Here is an 18,478-nt window from a genome sequence, read left to right as displayed (position 1 = left end):
GATTGAAAATGTTATTTTATTTTGTACCTTGGTTTCATTATAACACACACTACAATGCACACCAGTGCTAAATTCAATTCAAATTCTTTATTTGGATGGGCGATGGTCAGCCTGAGGCTGTTCTTCCACCTAACCCATGTCATGGATTACATTTAAATTTACTTTTCTGATATGTGGTTACAGTATTAATACAGTATACAGTAAAATGTAAGATTTAGCTACAGAATGCTACTATTGATCAAATAATTGTTTTACATGTTATGCGAATAAAATGATATAAAACAAAAATGGTGAAAAGAAAACTAGAAAAAAATAAGAAATCTAGGCAAAAAAAAAACAACATAACATGTAGTTGAACACAATCTCTGCTCTGCTAAAAGAAAATTCTTTACTTCATTTCGGGAAAGATTCTACATATTTTCGATATACTTGACATGCTCTTTGGTAGGGCATTCCAGGCTTTTGCAGCTAAAAATTAAAATGACTGATAAGCCTCTGTGTTGCAGTGTGGAAGGTTAAATTTGAAATCTGTTTGTGTATGGTGGTTGTGCACGCTGATGCGAGGGATCAGATACAGATACAACAGATGTCTGCCAGATACAACAGCTTGTTAGATTTAATAACTATATGTAAGGCAATGTATATGAAGTAGTCTCCTACGGTACATATTCAAGATATTATTTATGAAAGGAAAAATATGTTCATGTCTTGCGATGCAAAATATAAACCGCATGCATGCATTTTGACATTTTTTCTTGCAAAGTTTTATTTATTCTATCAGAGTACACTACATCAAAAATATTCTTGAAATGCATAGATGAGTGTTTCGACTAATTGCTGCTTGATTTCTCAAGATAATAGTTTTGTTATATCTATACAAGAACCTAAGTGTTCTGAATGATTTATTAATTTGTCTGCTAATGTGCTCATCCCATGACAGACTAGCATCAAATATTAGTCCCAGAGACGTAGGTTTGTCCTGGCCAAGTATGTAAATATTTTTCACTTAAATTTGTGCATGTGCCAAAAGGTAAGACGAAGAGTAGTATATTTCTGAAGTGCTTTTTTCACCAAAAAAAGAGTAAATATCTCCATAAATCAATAAACAAAATAAGTAAACTTTTGATAAGTTGCAAATCTCTGGGTAAGCCTTTCTTATGCTGGTGTCTCAGTTTGCTGCAGCACAACACGTCAGTTCTCCTTTACTTGTCACTAGGTACTTTCAGACAGCTTACAACAGTTTACGACCGTCTGATCGAAACAAGTGGAAATAAATGAACACAATGCACTTCCTGTGTCTGTTCACACAAGCTGTGCAATGTCTGGTCAATTGGGCAAGCAGCTTTATGAAGCCAATGATCAATGCATTCACCCTGCATGTAAGCCTTCTGTATGAGATTTTGAAGTACTCACTTTTATAAATGTAAGGTGATGCACGCACACAAAAAAGTAGGACAACTACTCACCACAGTTTTTTTTTAATAGACATGCTCTTGAGGTAAGAGGGAAAAGAACAAGAAAATATTAAATTTACACAAAATTCCTATTTGACAGGCCTTTGTGACCTCTGCAATAAACAAAGTTAATACAAAAATTCTACGTCTAATAGTGTTATGCTAAGTTCAGGGTGTGTACAATTTTGTAAAAATGAAATTCCCCGACTTTTCTAGACCAAGAACCAAAGTTTTCCAGACCAAACAATTAGGGCAATTAGTGTACATGTCTGGAACAAGGTCACTATATGTCACTATATGCATGCTTAGAACCTCACTGGAATATTTACTTCCCATGTAAAGGTAATAACGAAAAGGGAAACTCAACAGTAATTAACTGTTGGACATGAGGAGGCTGAGTTTCTTTTGTGATACTTAACTTGATTATTGACTAATGATTACCAAACAATTATTTGTTTAGATTACTGCACAAATAATACATAATTATAGTACAATTTAATAACACACACATTGTTCCCAATAACTATCAAACGGACACTAAAAAGCAATAAGAAATAGCAAATTACTATAGTATTGTAGTAGAATTTTACATGGAAATAGTGCAAATTTTACTGTAAGAACTGGTAATGATCAGTATATTAAACTGAAGTATAGTTTGTAAACAAGTTTTAAATCTTTTTCTAGATAGTAAATTTCCCTGACGTTTTCCCGACTGCTAGACACCCTGAACCAGTTGAAAACCTCACAGTTACATTTTGAAGTAGGTGCCAGTGAAAATTTTGAAGCATGTTAGCATTAGTTGAAGGTGTTATCAGATCAGGATTTCCAAAGATCCTCTCAATGACAAAAATATTATCATCATCAATTACGTAGCTTTGGAACTGCTACTATAGGATGAAGCTCTCTTCATGCAGATACAAGTTCCAAGGCTACTTTCAGTATGAAGCTTTGTAGCTCAGTTGGTATGGGCGCTACTTCAAGATCTCATGTTTGCGAGTTCAAATTCACTTCAGGAAACTTGGATTTCTTTTCAGGTTACATTTGTGAATGTTGGGTATAAATACAACTTCTGAGAAAACATTGAGAGGGCACCACTGGTGGCTCAGTCAGTAAGGGCGTCACTCCTAGACCTAAGGGTCGTGAGTTCGTATATATATATATATATATATATTTTATGCACTCATGGCTGATATGTAGGACCTCTCCCATCTTTTGCGTATTGAGGAAAATAATATTGGTTTATAGTGGGGGGGGGGCAAATGATAATATATTTGCCTTCCGTGGGATTTTTGTGGTACAATAATGGGAGTTAGTTTCTCTGAAAGTTATTGGCACAAGGAAAACGAATATGAATGTTGCCAGTCCCAAAAATTGTGGAGGGGGGTGGGGGTGGAGATTCAAAATGGCCGACAACTTGTTTCATCGAAACAGCAATATCTTCATCATTTATGCGACTACAATAAATTTTCAAAGCTTAAATACTTCTTGATGCAGTTTCTACAATTACTAAAATATTGCGAATAATATAAATGAACCTGTTAGCCTCTTACGGATTGCTTAATTATAGCTCTTCTGGTTTCCGTTGAAGGGCTACTTTCTGTTACAGAGTATAAAAAATATTTTGGAATGAAACAAAATATTCATTGTGTAGCTTTCATTATTTTATTTTATTTAATTTTGCCATCATCATAAATTTTAGATACAAGGACAGAAAACTCCATGGCATCATATTGATGTATTTGCTTGTTACCTAAAACACAATGAAATGAACTAACATTATAATAATATGTTTCAGAAGATCATTACTACAAAGTGTTTAAAAACAGGAGGTCATCCAAATAAAAATAATGTAAAATAATAATTACACTTATTAATCAGTTTCACTGTCTTCATCTGAACTATTATCCCCATTCCGGTTAAAACAGTTATTTACATTATCGTCGGGGTCCACACATTCACACATGTCAGTGCATGGAAAGCCATGACATCTGTATTTACATACAAGTGTTGAACATCTACTCTTTTTGCATGAACATTTCACTAGCTCCAGAATGGCCTGTGGGGCAGGTTGCATCATGGTCATGTGGGGGTACAAATGTACCGTTTTGTCTTTCCCATCCATAACCAGCATTTGGCTGTGGAATCTTCGGATTCGCAACAACATCATTTCGCCATACCATGGCTTGATAATGTGCTCTCAATATAGCATAACGAAGAGCTGACTGTGTTGGTGGCATTTTCTGATTCGGCAATTTTCTTTTGAAACAAGGTAAACCGGACAACTCCAACATCCGATTTTGCAGAGTTTGGCATGTAAATTTTACAAACAAAACGTTCTAAATCATCAAAAATACCATTAGATGGTGTTGCATCCAATCCCAAGTTTGCAAAAGCTTGCAAAATACAAGGTAACCAAAAACGTTCTTGCCGTTCTAGAGCAGTGAGAAACAAAGATCAATACAGTGAACGGTACGTTCCTTTAGGTTTCGAAGTAATCTCCATCAGCATCCAACACGTCTTGCCAACATTCCTGCAGCTGCGAAATACCCTGGTGACAAAACTCGGCGGGCTTGGATGCAAAGAAGTCCGTGAGTGCGTTCCGCAGGTCTTCCTCATTTGCGAAGGATCTCCCACGGAGGTGGTTGTCGAGGGAATGAAACAGGTGGTAATCTGTTGGTGCAAAGTCCGGTGAATATGGTGTCTCACAGCCAAGTTACTGAAGGGTCTCCCAGGTCCTCTTTGCCACGTGTGGCTTGGCATCGTCGTGCAGGAACACGCCCTTGCGATACACCAATGCCGGCTCCTTCTGCCGCAATGCACGGTGCACCCTTTGAAACTGCTGAGAATAGAGGTCAGCAGTGATGGTCTGACCAGGTGGAAGGAGCTCGTAATGCACCACTTGCCGACAATTCCACCATACAGAGAGCATACATAACCTTTTGTGGGTGCAGAGGTGGTCTTGAGGTGTGAGGAACAGGGCCACGTGGCGACAACCAATGTCTGGTACTCTTGGGAGTGTCATAGAGGACCCACTTTTCGTCACCAGTGAGGAAGCGATCAAATATGGGTGTGTTCGGGTGCCAAGTGAGCAAGGACAAACAGGCTGTCACTCGTTGTTCCTTGTTGGCTGCCAACAATATGTGGGGTGGTACCCACTTGCTTAACTTGTATGACTTCCCTATCAGGTGCAGTCTGAATGTTTCAGCGGAAACATGGAACCTTTCTGCAAGTTCATCACACGTTAGACCACTGTCTTCCTCGATGGCTGCGTTCAGGGCCTCGTCATCCAACACTTGTGGTCGTCCACTGCGAGGTTCATCCGAAAGGCTCACATCTCCCAAATGGAATTTCTGGAATGCGTTCGTTCACGGCATTCTTCCCAAATGCCTGGCAAATGCGGCGACTTGATTCGGCAGCTGACAGGCCCACTTTAAAGTCATACAACAAACACACGCGAACAAGCTGCTTCGATACCTCCATTTCTCTTCGACACTGGACGAGCTATGACTGCTGTGTGTGCGCAACGTGCCTGTATTACTGACAGTCGATGGTCAGACTAACTCCCGATCGCTTGGCAGGCACGTGTGTCATTTCGTTTCCTCTCTGCGAGCGCATGATTAATGGGACGTCAAAAACGGCAAGAACTTTTTTTCGTTACCTTGTATTTGTATCACATTGCTGAAATGCTTTCCAACATGAAAGTTTACCTTTACCAGCAAAAGCTCCTGTGGTATCGCTTCCAGCGAAGGCATGAAACCCAGGCAATGCATTCACTTTTTCTTTGCCTAAGGCATTGTAGATTGGTTTTGGAGCAATCTGTCTTTTCTTCTTACCACTGCCTACAATACACGATGTTCTAGAACATAGCATGGGGTATCGCCGAGGAGCTAATATAACAACATCTGTATCTGGTGAGTGAATATCAATAGTAGAGGCTCCTCGTAAGGTTGCAACAGCAGCATGTAATATCAATTTTGTGTCAGCTTCGTAGATGCTGTACTGTGATGTGAGTAGCTGCAAACTTCTTCTCGCCGTGTCACAATGACATGTAGTTTCAGTTCTTTAAACCAACTGATAATTTATATGTAGCGTTACCGCTAGTTTTTACACAATTCACATTATTCCTAATAATCATAATTGTATAAACTGCATCAAGAAGTATTTAAAGCTTTGAAAATTTATTGTAGTCGCATAAATGATGAAGATATTGCTGTTTCGGTGAAACGAGTTGTCGGCCATTTTGAATCTCCACCCCCCACCCCCCTGCACAATTTTTGGGACTGGCAACATCCATATTCGTTTTCCTTGTGCCAATACCTTTCAGAAAAACTACCTCCCATTATTGTACCACAAAAATCCCACGGGAAACTACATGCTCCCCCACTATTAAGAGGTTGATGGTCGTTACCCGTGACGACGTGCAGGAGTTATACGCCTCATCATCCACCTGTGTATTTATGTGGTATATTTCAGTATACGAGGGTGGTTTGAAAAGTTCTCGGAATCACCACCAGATGTCAGTGCTAGGACAACGAGGTTCCCGCATAGTAATAGGCCATCCTTTATTAATAAACACGTGGCACGTCAGTGTTCTGGGTAGAGATCTATGATGCGGACGTCACTTTGTAGTTGTTTCCGTGCAATGCTTTGTGAAGATGGAAAAAATCGAGATTCGAGCGGTGATTAAGTACTTCGTAAAGAAAGGTATGAAAGCAAAAGAAATTCATGCCGATTTTCTGAACACACTGGGGTACTCTGCTCCTTCATATTCAACTGTTGCAAAGTGGACAAACGAGTTTAAATTTGGTCGGGACAGCTTAGAAGATGATCCACGTAGTGGTCGCCCAAAATGTGCTACTACCCCAGAAATTATTGAAAAAGTGCATAAATTGGTCATGGAGGATCGCCGACTGAAAGTGCGTGAAATTGCTGAAGCTATAGGAATGTCATCCGAACGGGCGTATCACATTTTAACAGTTGAATTGGATATGAGAAAATTATCTGCAAGATGGGTGCCTTTTAACACAGGACCATAAACGCATCAGAGTGGACATTTCCGAACAATGTTTGACTCGTTTTAAGAGAAACCAAACAGATTTTTTGCGCCAGTTTGTGACGAGATGAAACGTGGGTCCACTACGACAAAACAACAGTCAAAGCAGTGGAAACATGTTGATTCACCACCACCAAAGAAAGCAAAGGCAATACGGTCGGCCGGAAAGGTAATGGCGTCAGTGTTTTGGGATGCAAAAGGGATTCTGTTGATCGATTATCTTCCCACTGGTCAAACAATTACGGGACAATACTATGCTAATCTCCTCGACCAACTAAAGCATAAGATACGGGAAAAGAGGCCAGGTTTGGCAAGAAAGAAAATCATCTTGCATCAGGACAATGCACGCCCTCACACAAGTGTCGTTGCCATGGCAAAAATTCATGAACTTGGTTACGAATTGTTGCCACATCCGCCTTATTCGCCTGATTTGGCTCCCTCAGACTTCCATCTTTTCCCCAAACTCAAAATTTTCCTCGGTGGACGGAGATTCTCTTCAAAGGAAGAACTAATAGCAGAAGTTGACACGTATTTCACAGGCCTGGAGGAATCTAATTTTCGAGATGGGATCAAGGCATTGGAACATCGCTGGACCAAGTGCATTAGTGTACAGGGAGACTACATTGAAAAATCAAAAAAAAATCACTGTTGTAAGTAGTTTCTTTCTATTCCATTCCGAGAACTTTTCAAACCACCCTCGTATTTAGTGTTATTTACATTATTGAAGTGTAAGTCTCCATACATGTTTCATTCGTACCAGAGTGAGACTGAAATACGCGAAACCATGCACCCAGGAACTTGGAGCAGCAGAGTTTGCGCACGGTAATCCAACATGCTGCATACCTAAACAGTAACTCAGATCTGCGTAATTCTATTTTATACGTAAATTACTGTAGTTCTTGGTAAAATATAATTTAAAAACGTGTTATGTAGAGTTGGAAGTGGTCAGGAAAAAAACTGGCTTTTTTTCACAAAAGTGTCTCAAATCAATGAAAATACAAAGTTGGCAGTATTTTTCCTGTTCCATGGTTTTTGGTTATCTCCCTACTGTAAAATAGACTCATTTCTATATATAAAATAAAATTTACAATATGAAATTCATAGCTAGACATAAACAGGGTTTTCAAGAAAGCTGGCTTTTCTTAATGGGCGGTTCTTTCCAAGTGTTATCTTCAAATTCCGTAGATTTATTAAATATATCTATGTAGTATAAACATATTTACATAATACGTAGTTGTGTGTGTGTGTTTTAATAGTGTCTGTAATAGTATATGATATGATTTTCAATGTTTGAATTTTTTATAGGAACCCGTACATGAAGCAACAAAGAAAATACTGTTCTACCTTTTGAAAATTTAGTATCAAATCTCTTTACATTAAATTTTGTGTTCAGTAAAATATATTCGTATTCTGGATTTCCAGTACATTGTGTATAATTTGGTTAAATGGCTGCTAACCCTGGTCACGGACCAACTAGTGATGTATTTTGGCTATTTATTACAGTGGTTCTCAACTTGTGAGACCACAGCCCAGTAAATTTATTTCTTACAAGTCGATGTCCTGAACCCAAAAATTTCACTCATAAATACATTTCTGATCTTTAAATTTATATGGAAATTAACATGCAACCTCAATTAATATTAATATATCAACTATGGCATAATCATAATATATCAACTATGGCATAATCATAGTTCAATTATGTATAGACTTGCTGTCAAATATAAAATTAGATTCAAATTAGTTGTCAACCCCCGGGTGCAAAGGATGTTTTGTGGCCCGGCGGTTGAAAAACACTGGGACTAAAACTGAAGCAGAAGTAAAAAAGACCAGCAGCAAATGGTGCAAAAAAAAAAAAAAAAACTATTTTCGAAATCTGAACTGGACCTACAGCTTGAAATGAAATCTGAAGCATTCTGCCTCCACTGATTGAACCTCAGACTCCTTCTTATTACAAGGCAACAGCATTATTTTATGCCACTCCAGAGACCCATTCATGATTAAAAAAGGAACCTTCTATCAAAATGCCATATTATTTTAGGACAGTACTTGCAATTTGTTTTCTGTGATTAACAGGCTAAATTAAATCTTAATCTCTGATGAAATAACTAACAATCTTGTTAAGTATGGAGAACATTCAGACCGAAGCAACACATGACAGTAGGGGATGTACGAGGGTCACTATTTATATTTTGAGCCTAACAATGAAAAAACAGGAATTTGGCATTGAAAACTGCTTTATTGTTTTTCGAAGTATTCTCCCTTATGGTCAATACACTTTTGCATTTGTTCGAACCATTTGTCAAAGCAGTTTTTCCAATCTTCTTGAGACACCTCCATAATATGGTTTTTGAATGCATCAACGGCATCTTCCGCCGACAAAAATCATTGTCCACGCAATTTATTCTTGACATTCGGGAACAAGAAGTCATTGGGTGCCAAATCAGGACTGTATGGCGGATGACCCATCAATTCGATTTTTTGACTGTTCATAAAGTCGGTTGTTAGACGAGATGTGTGACAGCTGGCATTGTCTTGATGAAGAATGATCCGACGGCGTTTGTTTGTTTTCCGTATTTGACCGAAGACCTCTGGCAAACAAATTGTTGTGTACCATTCAGAGTTGACCGTTCTACGTTCCTCTAAAGGCACAGTTGCCACATGACCATCTTTCCCGAAAAAACAGGCGACCATTTGTTTCGATGTGTTTCGAGCGCGAACAACTTTTGTTGGATTGGGTTCATCTTGAAACACCCATACAGTCGACTGCTGTTTACGTTCCGGCTCATATGCATATATCCATGATTTGTCACCTGTTACAATCTTATATACGTCTTTTGAAGCACCACGATTGTATTTATTGAGCATTTGTTTGCACCAATTGACGCGAGCGTCTTTTTGAGTTTTTGTCAAATTGTGTGGGATCCAACGAGCACAGGTAAATGATCATGTAATATTTTATATATGCTGGTGGAACTAATGCCTATGGTTGCCTTAATCTCACAGTATGTCACATGACGATCTTTCAGTATTAGGTTTTGCACAGCATCAATGTTTTCTTGAACAACAACTGATTTTGGACGACCTTCGCGAATCTCGTCGGTGAGCGAATGGCGGCCACGATTAAATTCGTTATACCAGCGTTTCACAGTGACAAAGGATGGGGCTTCATCGCCAAATGTGGAAGTAAGTTGATCAATGCACTCTTGTCTTGATAATCCACGTCGAAAATTGTAAAAAATCATCGCACGAAAATGTTCACGAGTTAATTCCATTTTATTGTTGTCGCGCAATCTCCAAGGCAACATAAACAACACAAATCAAGCTATTGACAAAACATTTGAAGTACGTTATGGTCAATAATGCCAGACGATTCCGTGCAAACGTCAAATCGCACCTAACTTCAATCAGTGTTGCCAAGGCTCAAAATATAAATAGTGACCCTCGTAACATTGGAGTGATGAGCAACATGGACCCATTCACCACACACACACACACAAACAAGACCGAGGTGACACGATGTGTGCCACTGAAGGAGCTATCAGACTGAAGTCACAGATGACAAGCGACACAGTCTCCTTCAGTATAAAGCAAAGCATTCACCGTGCATGCAAGAACAACAGACCAAAGCAGCACGATGCAAACCGTTGAGAAAACTGCAAGTGACATGTTTAGCTCGTTGTCGCATTTGGTTCAAAAGGTTGAATGGATTACTGAGGGTCTGCTTCCTAGTGACACATGTTCACTTGTTGCTTCGGTCTGAAAGTTCCCAGAAAAAACTGTACAGGCCAAGTGACAAGCGAAACTTGCAGCTTATGTTGCTTCAGTTTGAAAGGTTGCATTTACTTCTAAGGGTTGGTTTCCAAGAACCAAGTGTCGCTTCCATCTGAAAGCTCCGTTAAACAGGATATATACACAAATTCACGTAATAAGTATACTTCTACATGTGTGTTCTGAACAGTAAAGATTTTTAATTGTCCCGAAAAATCTAATATTTTGATATTAACATTTGTTTCATATTTTATAACATCAACATTTAAATTGAGACACAAACATGTAAAAGTTTGTTTTAAGTCCATTTCATGGTCAGGTGTGCTCATCAGGACTACACGTTTAGTTTTAACCCTAGCATACCTGTGCCATACGAGAAACTTGAATACCAGGGTGGGGTGGGGGGCAGCTCACAGGCCCACACTTTTTTTATCACTAATATTCAAGCAACCATTTTATTATTGAATCACCGATTCCTTTGCTGATTACATAAACAGTTATGTATTAATTATAATTACAAAAATTACTATCATTAATAAAAAATAATAACCAATTATTGCAAGTGTCACACATATTTTATTATTCACTAAAACTCACGAAATCCATAATGTTTTTTTATTAAGGCTTTTTAGTTTGCAGTGTATTTGTTTATTAAATATAATAATTACGATCATTACCAACGAATTGTACACTGTCACTGGCATGAGTGTCTTGAATAAGACACCCTAGGAAACTATGTAATTTATTATTTTAAAACAGTTGAAAAATCTAAAAAATTGAAGTGGTGCAAAGCCCTCCTTCCCCTCCCTGGTTAGCTAGTGTTAAAATTGCATCTGAACCACTATGCAATATGTGTCCACTGGGATTGACCAATAACTGTCTTTTGGTTGCTACGTCATGTACATTTTTAGCTAGTTGTAAAATATGTCACTACAAACCTGTAAACTCAAGTAACTCCAAGTGAAATAGGTTAGCTGTAATTGGTAAAAAGCCAAAATTTCCAGGTTTTTTTTCCAAAAAAGTCGGCTATTTATCGGAAAAAAACTGTCCATTCAAAAAAGCCTACTGTTTTGCAACTCTATTTGTATGTAATGCATTTATACGTAATTCGGTGTTATATGTACTATTTTTCATAAATTACAGTTGATTTGTACATAACCAAGCTACAACAATGTCACAGAAGTGACAGCTTTTGCTTACTACTGCTCGGCCATGGAGAACAGAAAGAGGAAAAGTTACACGCTTGACCAGAAAGTAAAATTTAAACGGGAAGTGGACGCTAATCCACATAAAACTAAAACAGGCATCTCTTGCACCATACTTTGCACAGTCATTAGTAAAAGATATGCCATTTTAGATGATGTTTTAAAATTAGGTAGTAAAACTAAAGTGTCTACTGTAATATTTCAGTGTCAAAGTGTTCACTAATAAAGTGTCAAATTTAATGAACTTTTAGATGTTAATTTATTACTTTATGACAGAAAAAACCTATATTATACTGTATCTTGTTCCTCAAAATAGATACAAAATTCTACACTATTTTAATAATGATATGACAGGTATCTAAATTTGATTTGTAAGTAATTCTCAGTTATACATATTACTTTCTCTTCACCTTGACATACGTATAACTCAGGTTCAGCTGTAGTTGTTATTGTGAAGATATAAAAAATAAAAACTGATATATTAACAAATTAATACTCATATTTAATTCTAATTCAAGTATATCATAGCTGCTGTATCCAAATGAACAAAAATGCTGGAAGTGAAATATCATCTGTACAGCAGCTGTCCTGAACTGCTTACATGCAGTGACTGATAATGTATGTGACAGCTGTCTGCTAATGGTTCAGCTGTTTCAAAACAACAAGGATTGCAATCCTACCAATTTCTGGCATTCATGTATTCCAAATGGAAATAGTTATTAAAACAGGAAATTAATTAATAACTTAGCGGTACCAATTTAGAGACCCACGTTGGATCCCTGGAAGGGGAGAACCAGGATTTTTCCACCTGTTTAAGTGGCTCCGGTGGCCACCCAAGCATCGTATAAAGTGGGTACCTGGAGGACACACTGAGCGGCGGTAAAGGCAGACACGGCCATGTTGCTGATCACATCACCCCAACCTTCGGCCATGATCAAGAAAGTGTGTGCCCCTAATTACACACCCCCTATATGCTTTCATGGCATGGTGCAAAGCACAGGGGAGCACTTTACTTTCAGTGGTAGACCATTGGCATGAAATACAAATGAGCAGGGTTCAATAACTGAGTGAATCTTGAATTTTCGCTAACATTTCAATAAATTAATATTAATGTATTTGTTTGAAAATGATTTGCTAGTACTTACATTATCTTCAAAGTAGCTATTTCTGTTCACACCATGAACATTACTAGAGTTCATGAACTACACACGATCATCCAATATTTTGTGGATGTAAAAAACTCCAATATGAAAGAAAAGAGAACTATTCGTTTGAATTAAATAAGGCACAACTGATCTATATAAAAAGTTTCATATTTACCATGAAAGTATGCATATCTCACTCTTGAGTACAAGCATTTTAACATATGAATGATGACTTTATATACACAATACAATTAATTACAATTTACCCAGTGTATGCCCTTCTTACTTATCTTGTAGAAATGATGGGTTTCCGAGTTCAACATCTGAACATTTGCACAAAACAATTTGTTGTTTTCGATCTCAGCCTGTTTTAACTTTACTTTGTACTTTATCCCACTTACTGAGGTATCAGCGTTATAACCACCATCTCTAAACTTGGACTGGAAGTATGTTTGTTTAGTGTATATCATCACTATCTTGTATTCATGAACATACCTGTTAAGCGTTTGAAGTAAATTTGCTTCATAGGAATTCATCCTTCTGTAACCACCAACCATAACATCCTGCCAATAATAAGCAGACAAACTATCAATTAGAAGCAAACTAACATTAGTATTTGCCAAGAGAAGTTTTTCAAGCGAACAGAAGGTCACAAACAGTTGCACACTATCGAAACAGTTCAATAAAATCAGATTCTTTAATGAATCTTTAATGATATCTTCAATCTCGTTTGCCTTCAGGGAAGATTTGTCTTCAATATCCGAGGCATTCATAGACTTGTCACCGTGTTTAGGTTTTTGAAATGTTCGCAGCTTGTCTCCCATAAGACTTATGAGTTTGAAAATCTTGAAATGATGGTCTGTGTTTATAAATATGACCCCTGCTCCCTGACCACCTAAAGGAATGCCATTCCACTCTACAGGCAAAAGGCACTTTGCTAAGAATTGAGTCAAGAGAAGGGTTTTCCCCACCCCAGATTCCCCACTAACTTCGATGATGTCCTTGTGATTGGGACCTTCCTTAAACAATACATCTTCCAATCCAACAACACTTGGTCTTGAACTCAGACGAGCTAAGAGTTGGAGACCTGTTTCTGCCTTACGTTTACAATCTTTAGACATCTTACATGTAGTCCTGAAATAAAAAAGGTATATTTAATACAGAAGAAATATGATGTGTGTTGATTTACAAAGAGCAGTAACAGTGACACTTGGTATCTTTTACAAGTTAATGAAGTGCAGGGTCTTTCAAATGAATGACCCGATAACAAAAATGTATAATTAATATTTATTCATCCTGCAGCCTTTCGGGGCTGAACTCCGACCAGAATCCTTAATATTCGATCGAACAGTAACCGGATATTCAGTATTCAAAATAGGACAACATAATTCACTCCAGCAATACATTTATTCATAAAGATAATTTGCTAAAATACATTGTCTGGGTTCAACATTTACTTCAGATCCTAATTTACATAAGTACACGTTTAGTGAGAGAGCTCACATGAGAGAGAGAGTAGTTCCTTTCTTGGCTTGATTAATGTGGTAATTTAAAAATTCAACTAAATTAACTTTCTTTGGAATGATCGACTAATGAATTCACAACCTTTCAACAGTTACGCTCACAAAATAAAGATCAAAACAATAATATAAATACTTAAGGGCATGCGAAACAGTATCCACGGGACTCTTCCATCCGTGGCAGTGTGCCAACTTAGCTCTCTTGGAGCCAGATATGGCTCCTTCATGCACTCATTTTGCTGTGAACTGGGACATCTACCCCCGTGCCCCACTATCACTGGTTCCGGCTCACATAGACCAAATTTTGTCATAATTATACATTTTGCACATTACGTGATATTGTAATATTGCCTGTGTCACCCCACTCTGTATTATCTCCCCGGCTACTTCTTTATAGCACAGTGTTTGACGTGAAATTGACATAATATTGTTATCAGGGAATTCTTTATTTTCGATTTCATTGGACCATCAGTGGATTAATGAGACGGGCGATGCCGCCGGATCTAGATGTTGAAAACTAAGAATAAATTGTCATGAATTTAGAGTTATCGATAATAGTGGTGCCCCCACCCTTTGACAACTAAAATTACCCTAGGAGGCACTTTATTGAGCCTTCGTAAATCTAGCTCCATGAAAGTCAGTTTTAACTCCATTTAAGGTGAAATTTAGTTCTTTTATGCACATCAGGTTTGGCAACACTGCAAGGAAGCAAGGAGAAAAGCATTGACCATCTGGTATATAAAACTTCCAATGGAATAGAAAAATATGTCAACGGGAAGAGGGCAGTTTGAATTTTTTTTAGTAGCAAAGCCCATTCAGGCGATATTGAAATAAATGCACAATTGGTGCGTAACTGTATCTCCTCCACTTAAATGAAAAGCCGGACCCTGTGGCCGAGTGGTTAGCACATCGTGCTGTGATGCCAAGGGTCCCAGGTTCGAATCCCTCTCAAGCTTGGTTGTTTGTGAATGTCCATTCATCAATTTCATCATTTCATCACTCACCCCATCTTCGCAAATTAGCCAAGAGGCACAAAACGCGAAGTAAAATAAACTAATTCAATCAATCAAAACCTTAAGTGAAAACTGAGGATTGAAGACAGGACTCTCTCTCTCCCATGGCTGCCGATAGACAAGGACAGTTTTCTTTCTGCACGTGCACCTCAACTTGTCCACCAATAAGTGCCCTTTAGTGACATTATTAGTGACATCCACTGTTGCCAAATTTATTTTATAAACCCACACACCTCAACAAATGAAAAATTTACAGCTGTGATCGAGGTGTTATAAACTACAGTCATCGAAAAAACTTAGTGAAAAATTCATTTACACATGTTTAAAGTGCCCACCTGTTATCAAAAACTCTATTCAGAGTTTCACGGTTGATGGTTGCAGCACATTGATCCATATTCAATGTCAAGTTGAAATAAGCTTCATTACTGCACCAAAGGTTGTCCAACACATATTTATATGTAACCAATAACTTAAATTTACCTTTTTTGCCCCAATTTACCATTATCCTTGGAATATCAATCTCGATTTCTTTATACAGGTACTTCTCAGAGTACACTTTACGCTGTAAATATATATTTTTTTAGGTCCCCCATCACATATATAAGGGCTCAAATTTGGAAAAAATAAAATGGAAATTGAGCATTTTCAAAGAGCCTTAACTAAAAGAGGAAATAAATAGCAGAGTTCAAATATTTTCAGCTAAAACTTTGAATAGATATGTTTCCTCTAAAAAATTATAGCTTTGGTATTATATTATGAGTCCGTGCACTTAACCCACCCTCGATTTTGTAAGTATTCTTTTTTTTTATGAAGATTATGTGTTGCTAAGTGTGAAGAAAGAAATTCTGGAATTTCTTTCTTCACACTTAGCAACACATAATCTTCATACAAAAAAAAAAAAAATTGTTGCGAAATCGAGGTTGGGTTAAGTGACCACGGAGCCAGTAGCCACCCTGTAATTATCGCAACTGTCTGCCAAGGCCAAAAATAACCCGAAGTCATGAAACAAAAAATGGTCACCATTTTTTAAAAAAAGTCAAGTTTTAGAAAAATAATGCCTGCTTTGAACTACCCCTGTATATGTATTAGAACAACAAAAATATTGAAAATATTAAAAGTGCTAAAGCAATCAGTGCTGGAACATTTGGTAATTGGGTGATCAAACGAATGCACCATGTAACTAACACAAAACATGTCATATCTCTGAAACTATTTGGAGTATTGTGGTGATTTAGGTATTGTTAGAAAGGAGAACGACGGTCCTAACAGAATATAAGGTAAGAATGAAGAATACAGAGAATGTCTCCAATTTCTTTCCTACTTCTTATACTCACTAAATATGCAGTCCTGGTAACATATCTGGAGTTAAGATTTGGGGGTCACGTGAAAAAAAGTGTACACTTACATCTATATATGTTGCAAAATTACATTCTTCAATACCACGATCATTCGTTGCGCTGTCTACAGCATTGCCACACTGTTCCTTCGTTACTTGCAGAGCATTAATTGTTGCTTAGTTACTTGAAGATCATTAATCGTTGAAGCATGGCGGAACAGAGGACGGACTTTGATTAGAGGTAAGTTTGGCAACAGTGTTCGAGCATACTTCTACAAAAATGACGTCTTGCGCAGTGAGGAAGCTAGTGCTACAAAACTTATATTTTGTTACAATGTGTGCTCATTGGCAAAACATTTAACTGATATCCCCACGAACCATTTTCGGTAAGTATCTCGAATTTCGTTAATATTTGGTATATTAACTACTTTTGGCCGGTAAAATTTTCATACCCGTCAAACGTATTTCTTCAATTTTACAGGAGAAAGTACTTACCGAAATGAGTTTCTGTATACTTTACGAAGGTCTTGTAAGTGTTTTTTTCCCCTTGCTTAATTTATTTTGCAGGTAAATCATGTATTTTTCAACATTAAAGTTTCTCCGATGCACGAAAGCTGTTGCCTCTATGTCCTTCCACTACATGAATCATATGTTGCGTTCGTTCGATGATGTAACCCTTGGTCAGTGTTTCCAACCACACCGTTGTTTTCCAAGAATATGAGAATTTTGAAGATGACAATTTTGGTAACCACAATTTTAACTATGTTTGCATAACCTAACCGAACCTAACCTTACCTTGCCATGCATGGTTCATGGGGCTATTTATGAATGGTTTGTGGGGCTGCGTGCATGGTTTGTGGGGCTGCGTGCATGGTTCGTGGGGTTTTCGAACCTGGAAAAAAATACAAAATCAGTAACACGAAAGTAGGTATTTTTCGATGAAGTAGGTTGCAACACTGCATAACCACTGATCATGGACAACGCTAGTCAAGATTTCTCCGCCATATTGCGTGTAACGCAAACGAAAACGAACAAACAAGAATTACTCGATATGTGGAAAAATGAGATTATTTGCGTGAAAAAAAAACGAAATGGCACCTTTAATAATCCTTAGGAATGCAGAATACGTAAGTACCAATGTGAAAAAAAAGAAAATAAAGGAATTTCAGACGTTTCAGGGATACTAAACTTTTAATAAATACTTGAGAAAATAGCTCAATCTGCTAGTCTCACCACCTGGTAACAGTAGTGGTGCACTTCTTCATATTACAACTAAAGTAACTATCCGAACATGTTCATTTCTGTTCCGGAACATTTATTTTAACAGTCGGGCCTTTTAATAAAGCAAATCGCCAAGTAATACAAACCCAGCACACCTGTCGCACATGTGAAACCAAATAATCAAAACAAATTTTTCAACGGAAAAAACTCACTGCAAAACATATGTGTAAAGTGTAACACAAATTTCCCTCTGTTTACATTATATCTGACAAATGCAATAGGTCTTACCAATTGTCCCGTGCCATGTGGCACAAGAAGTTCCATGAAAATGCCTTGTTTTCGAGAGTGAAACTCACAAACTTTAGTATTATGTACTTTCTAACATAGCAAAATTAAATAAATTTATGAAATGCTGCTATGTCGGTTGTGGTATTTAAGCTTTCAGTGAAGGATTAATCGTAATATCAGGTTGAAAGCAAAAGTTAATTGATAGCAGATTTAAATACATCCTATTTTTTTTTATTGGATTCTGGACTGTGAAACGTCATGTTGAATTCAAATTTATATTCTTTTGGTCTTTATTTACTGTGTGGTATATGTTTTCTTTTAGTACTTAAGTGATCTGGACCACTGGCGTACGCAGAGGGCGGGCTCAAGAGGCTACGGCCCTTATCTCATGGAAAAAAACCACGTACAACGGGGTATCCGAAATGAATTTACGAAGATGTATTCTATTATCAAAGCTAATATTTAATCTCAC

At 37.5% G+C, this 18,478-nt stretch overlaps 1 protein-coding gene across 3 annotated transcripts; it reads right to left on the bottom strand.

The window, feature by feature from the left end:
* Positions 1–12,791: 12,791 nt before the first annotated feature.
* LOC146005323 (DNA repair protein XRCC2-like) lies at positions 12,792–17,977 on the bottom strand. 3 transcript variants are annotated; one of them, XM_083144486.1, is made up of 2 exons: positions 17,931–17,977; positions 12,792–13,762 (listed from the first exon to the last, which is right to left on the bottom strand). In XM_083144486.1, exon 2 carries the CDS (start codon positions 13,747–13,749, stop codon positions 12,880–12,882), a length of 870 nt encoding a protein of 289 aa, XP_083000612.1. In that variant the 5' UTR covers positions 13,750–13,762; positions 17,931–17,977; the 3' UTR covers positions 12,792–12,879. The 3 variants fall into 3 exon arrangements, with proteins under 3 accessions (XP_083000612.1, XP_083000610.1, XP_083000611.1); XM_083144484.1 differs by having other exon boundaries at positions 17,865–17,961; XM_083144485.1 differs by having other exon boundaries at positions 17,874–17,961.
* Between the last annotated feature and the right edge of the window lie 501 nt (positions 17,978–18,478).

Source organism: Lepisma saccharinum, chromosome 23 (genome assembly GCF_977018435.1).
Source record: "Lepisma saccharinum chromosome 23, izLepSacc3.1, whole genome shotgun sequence".
Lineage (NCBI taxonomy): Eukaryota > Metazoa > Arthropoda > Insecta > Zygentoma > Lepismatidae > Lepisma > Lepisma saccharinum.
Note: the sequence above shows the minus strand (reverse complement) of the source record. Positions and strands in the feature narration are given on the sequence as shown.

Excerpts from the sequence above, each read along its gene's own strand:
- LOC146005323 (XM_083144484.1), bottom strand. The coding sequence starts at position 17,884 with ATGTGCGACAGGTGTGCTGG. Across the intron at positions 13,763-17,864 it reads ATGTGCGACAGGTGTGCTGG|GACTACATGTAAGATGTCTA; the intron begins GTTTGTATTACT and ends TTTTTATTTCAG.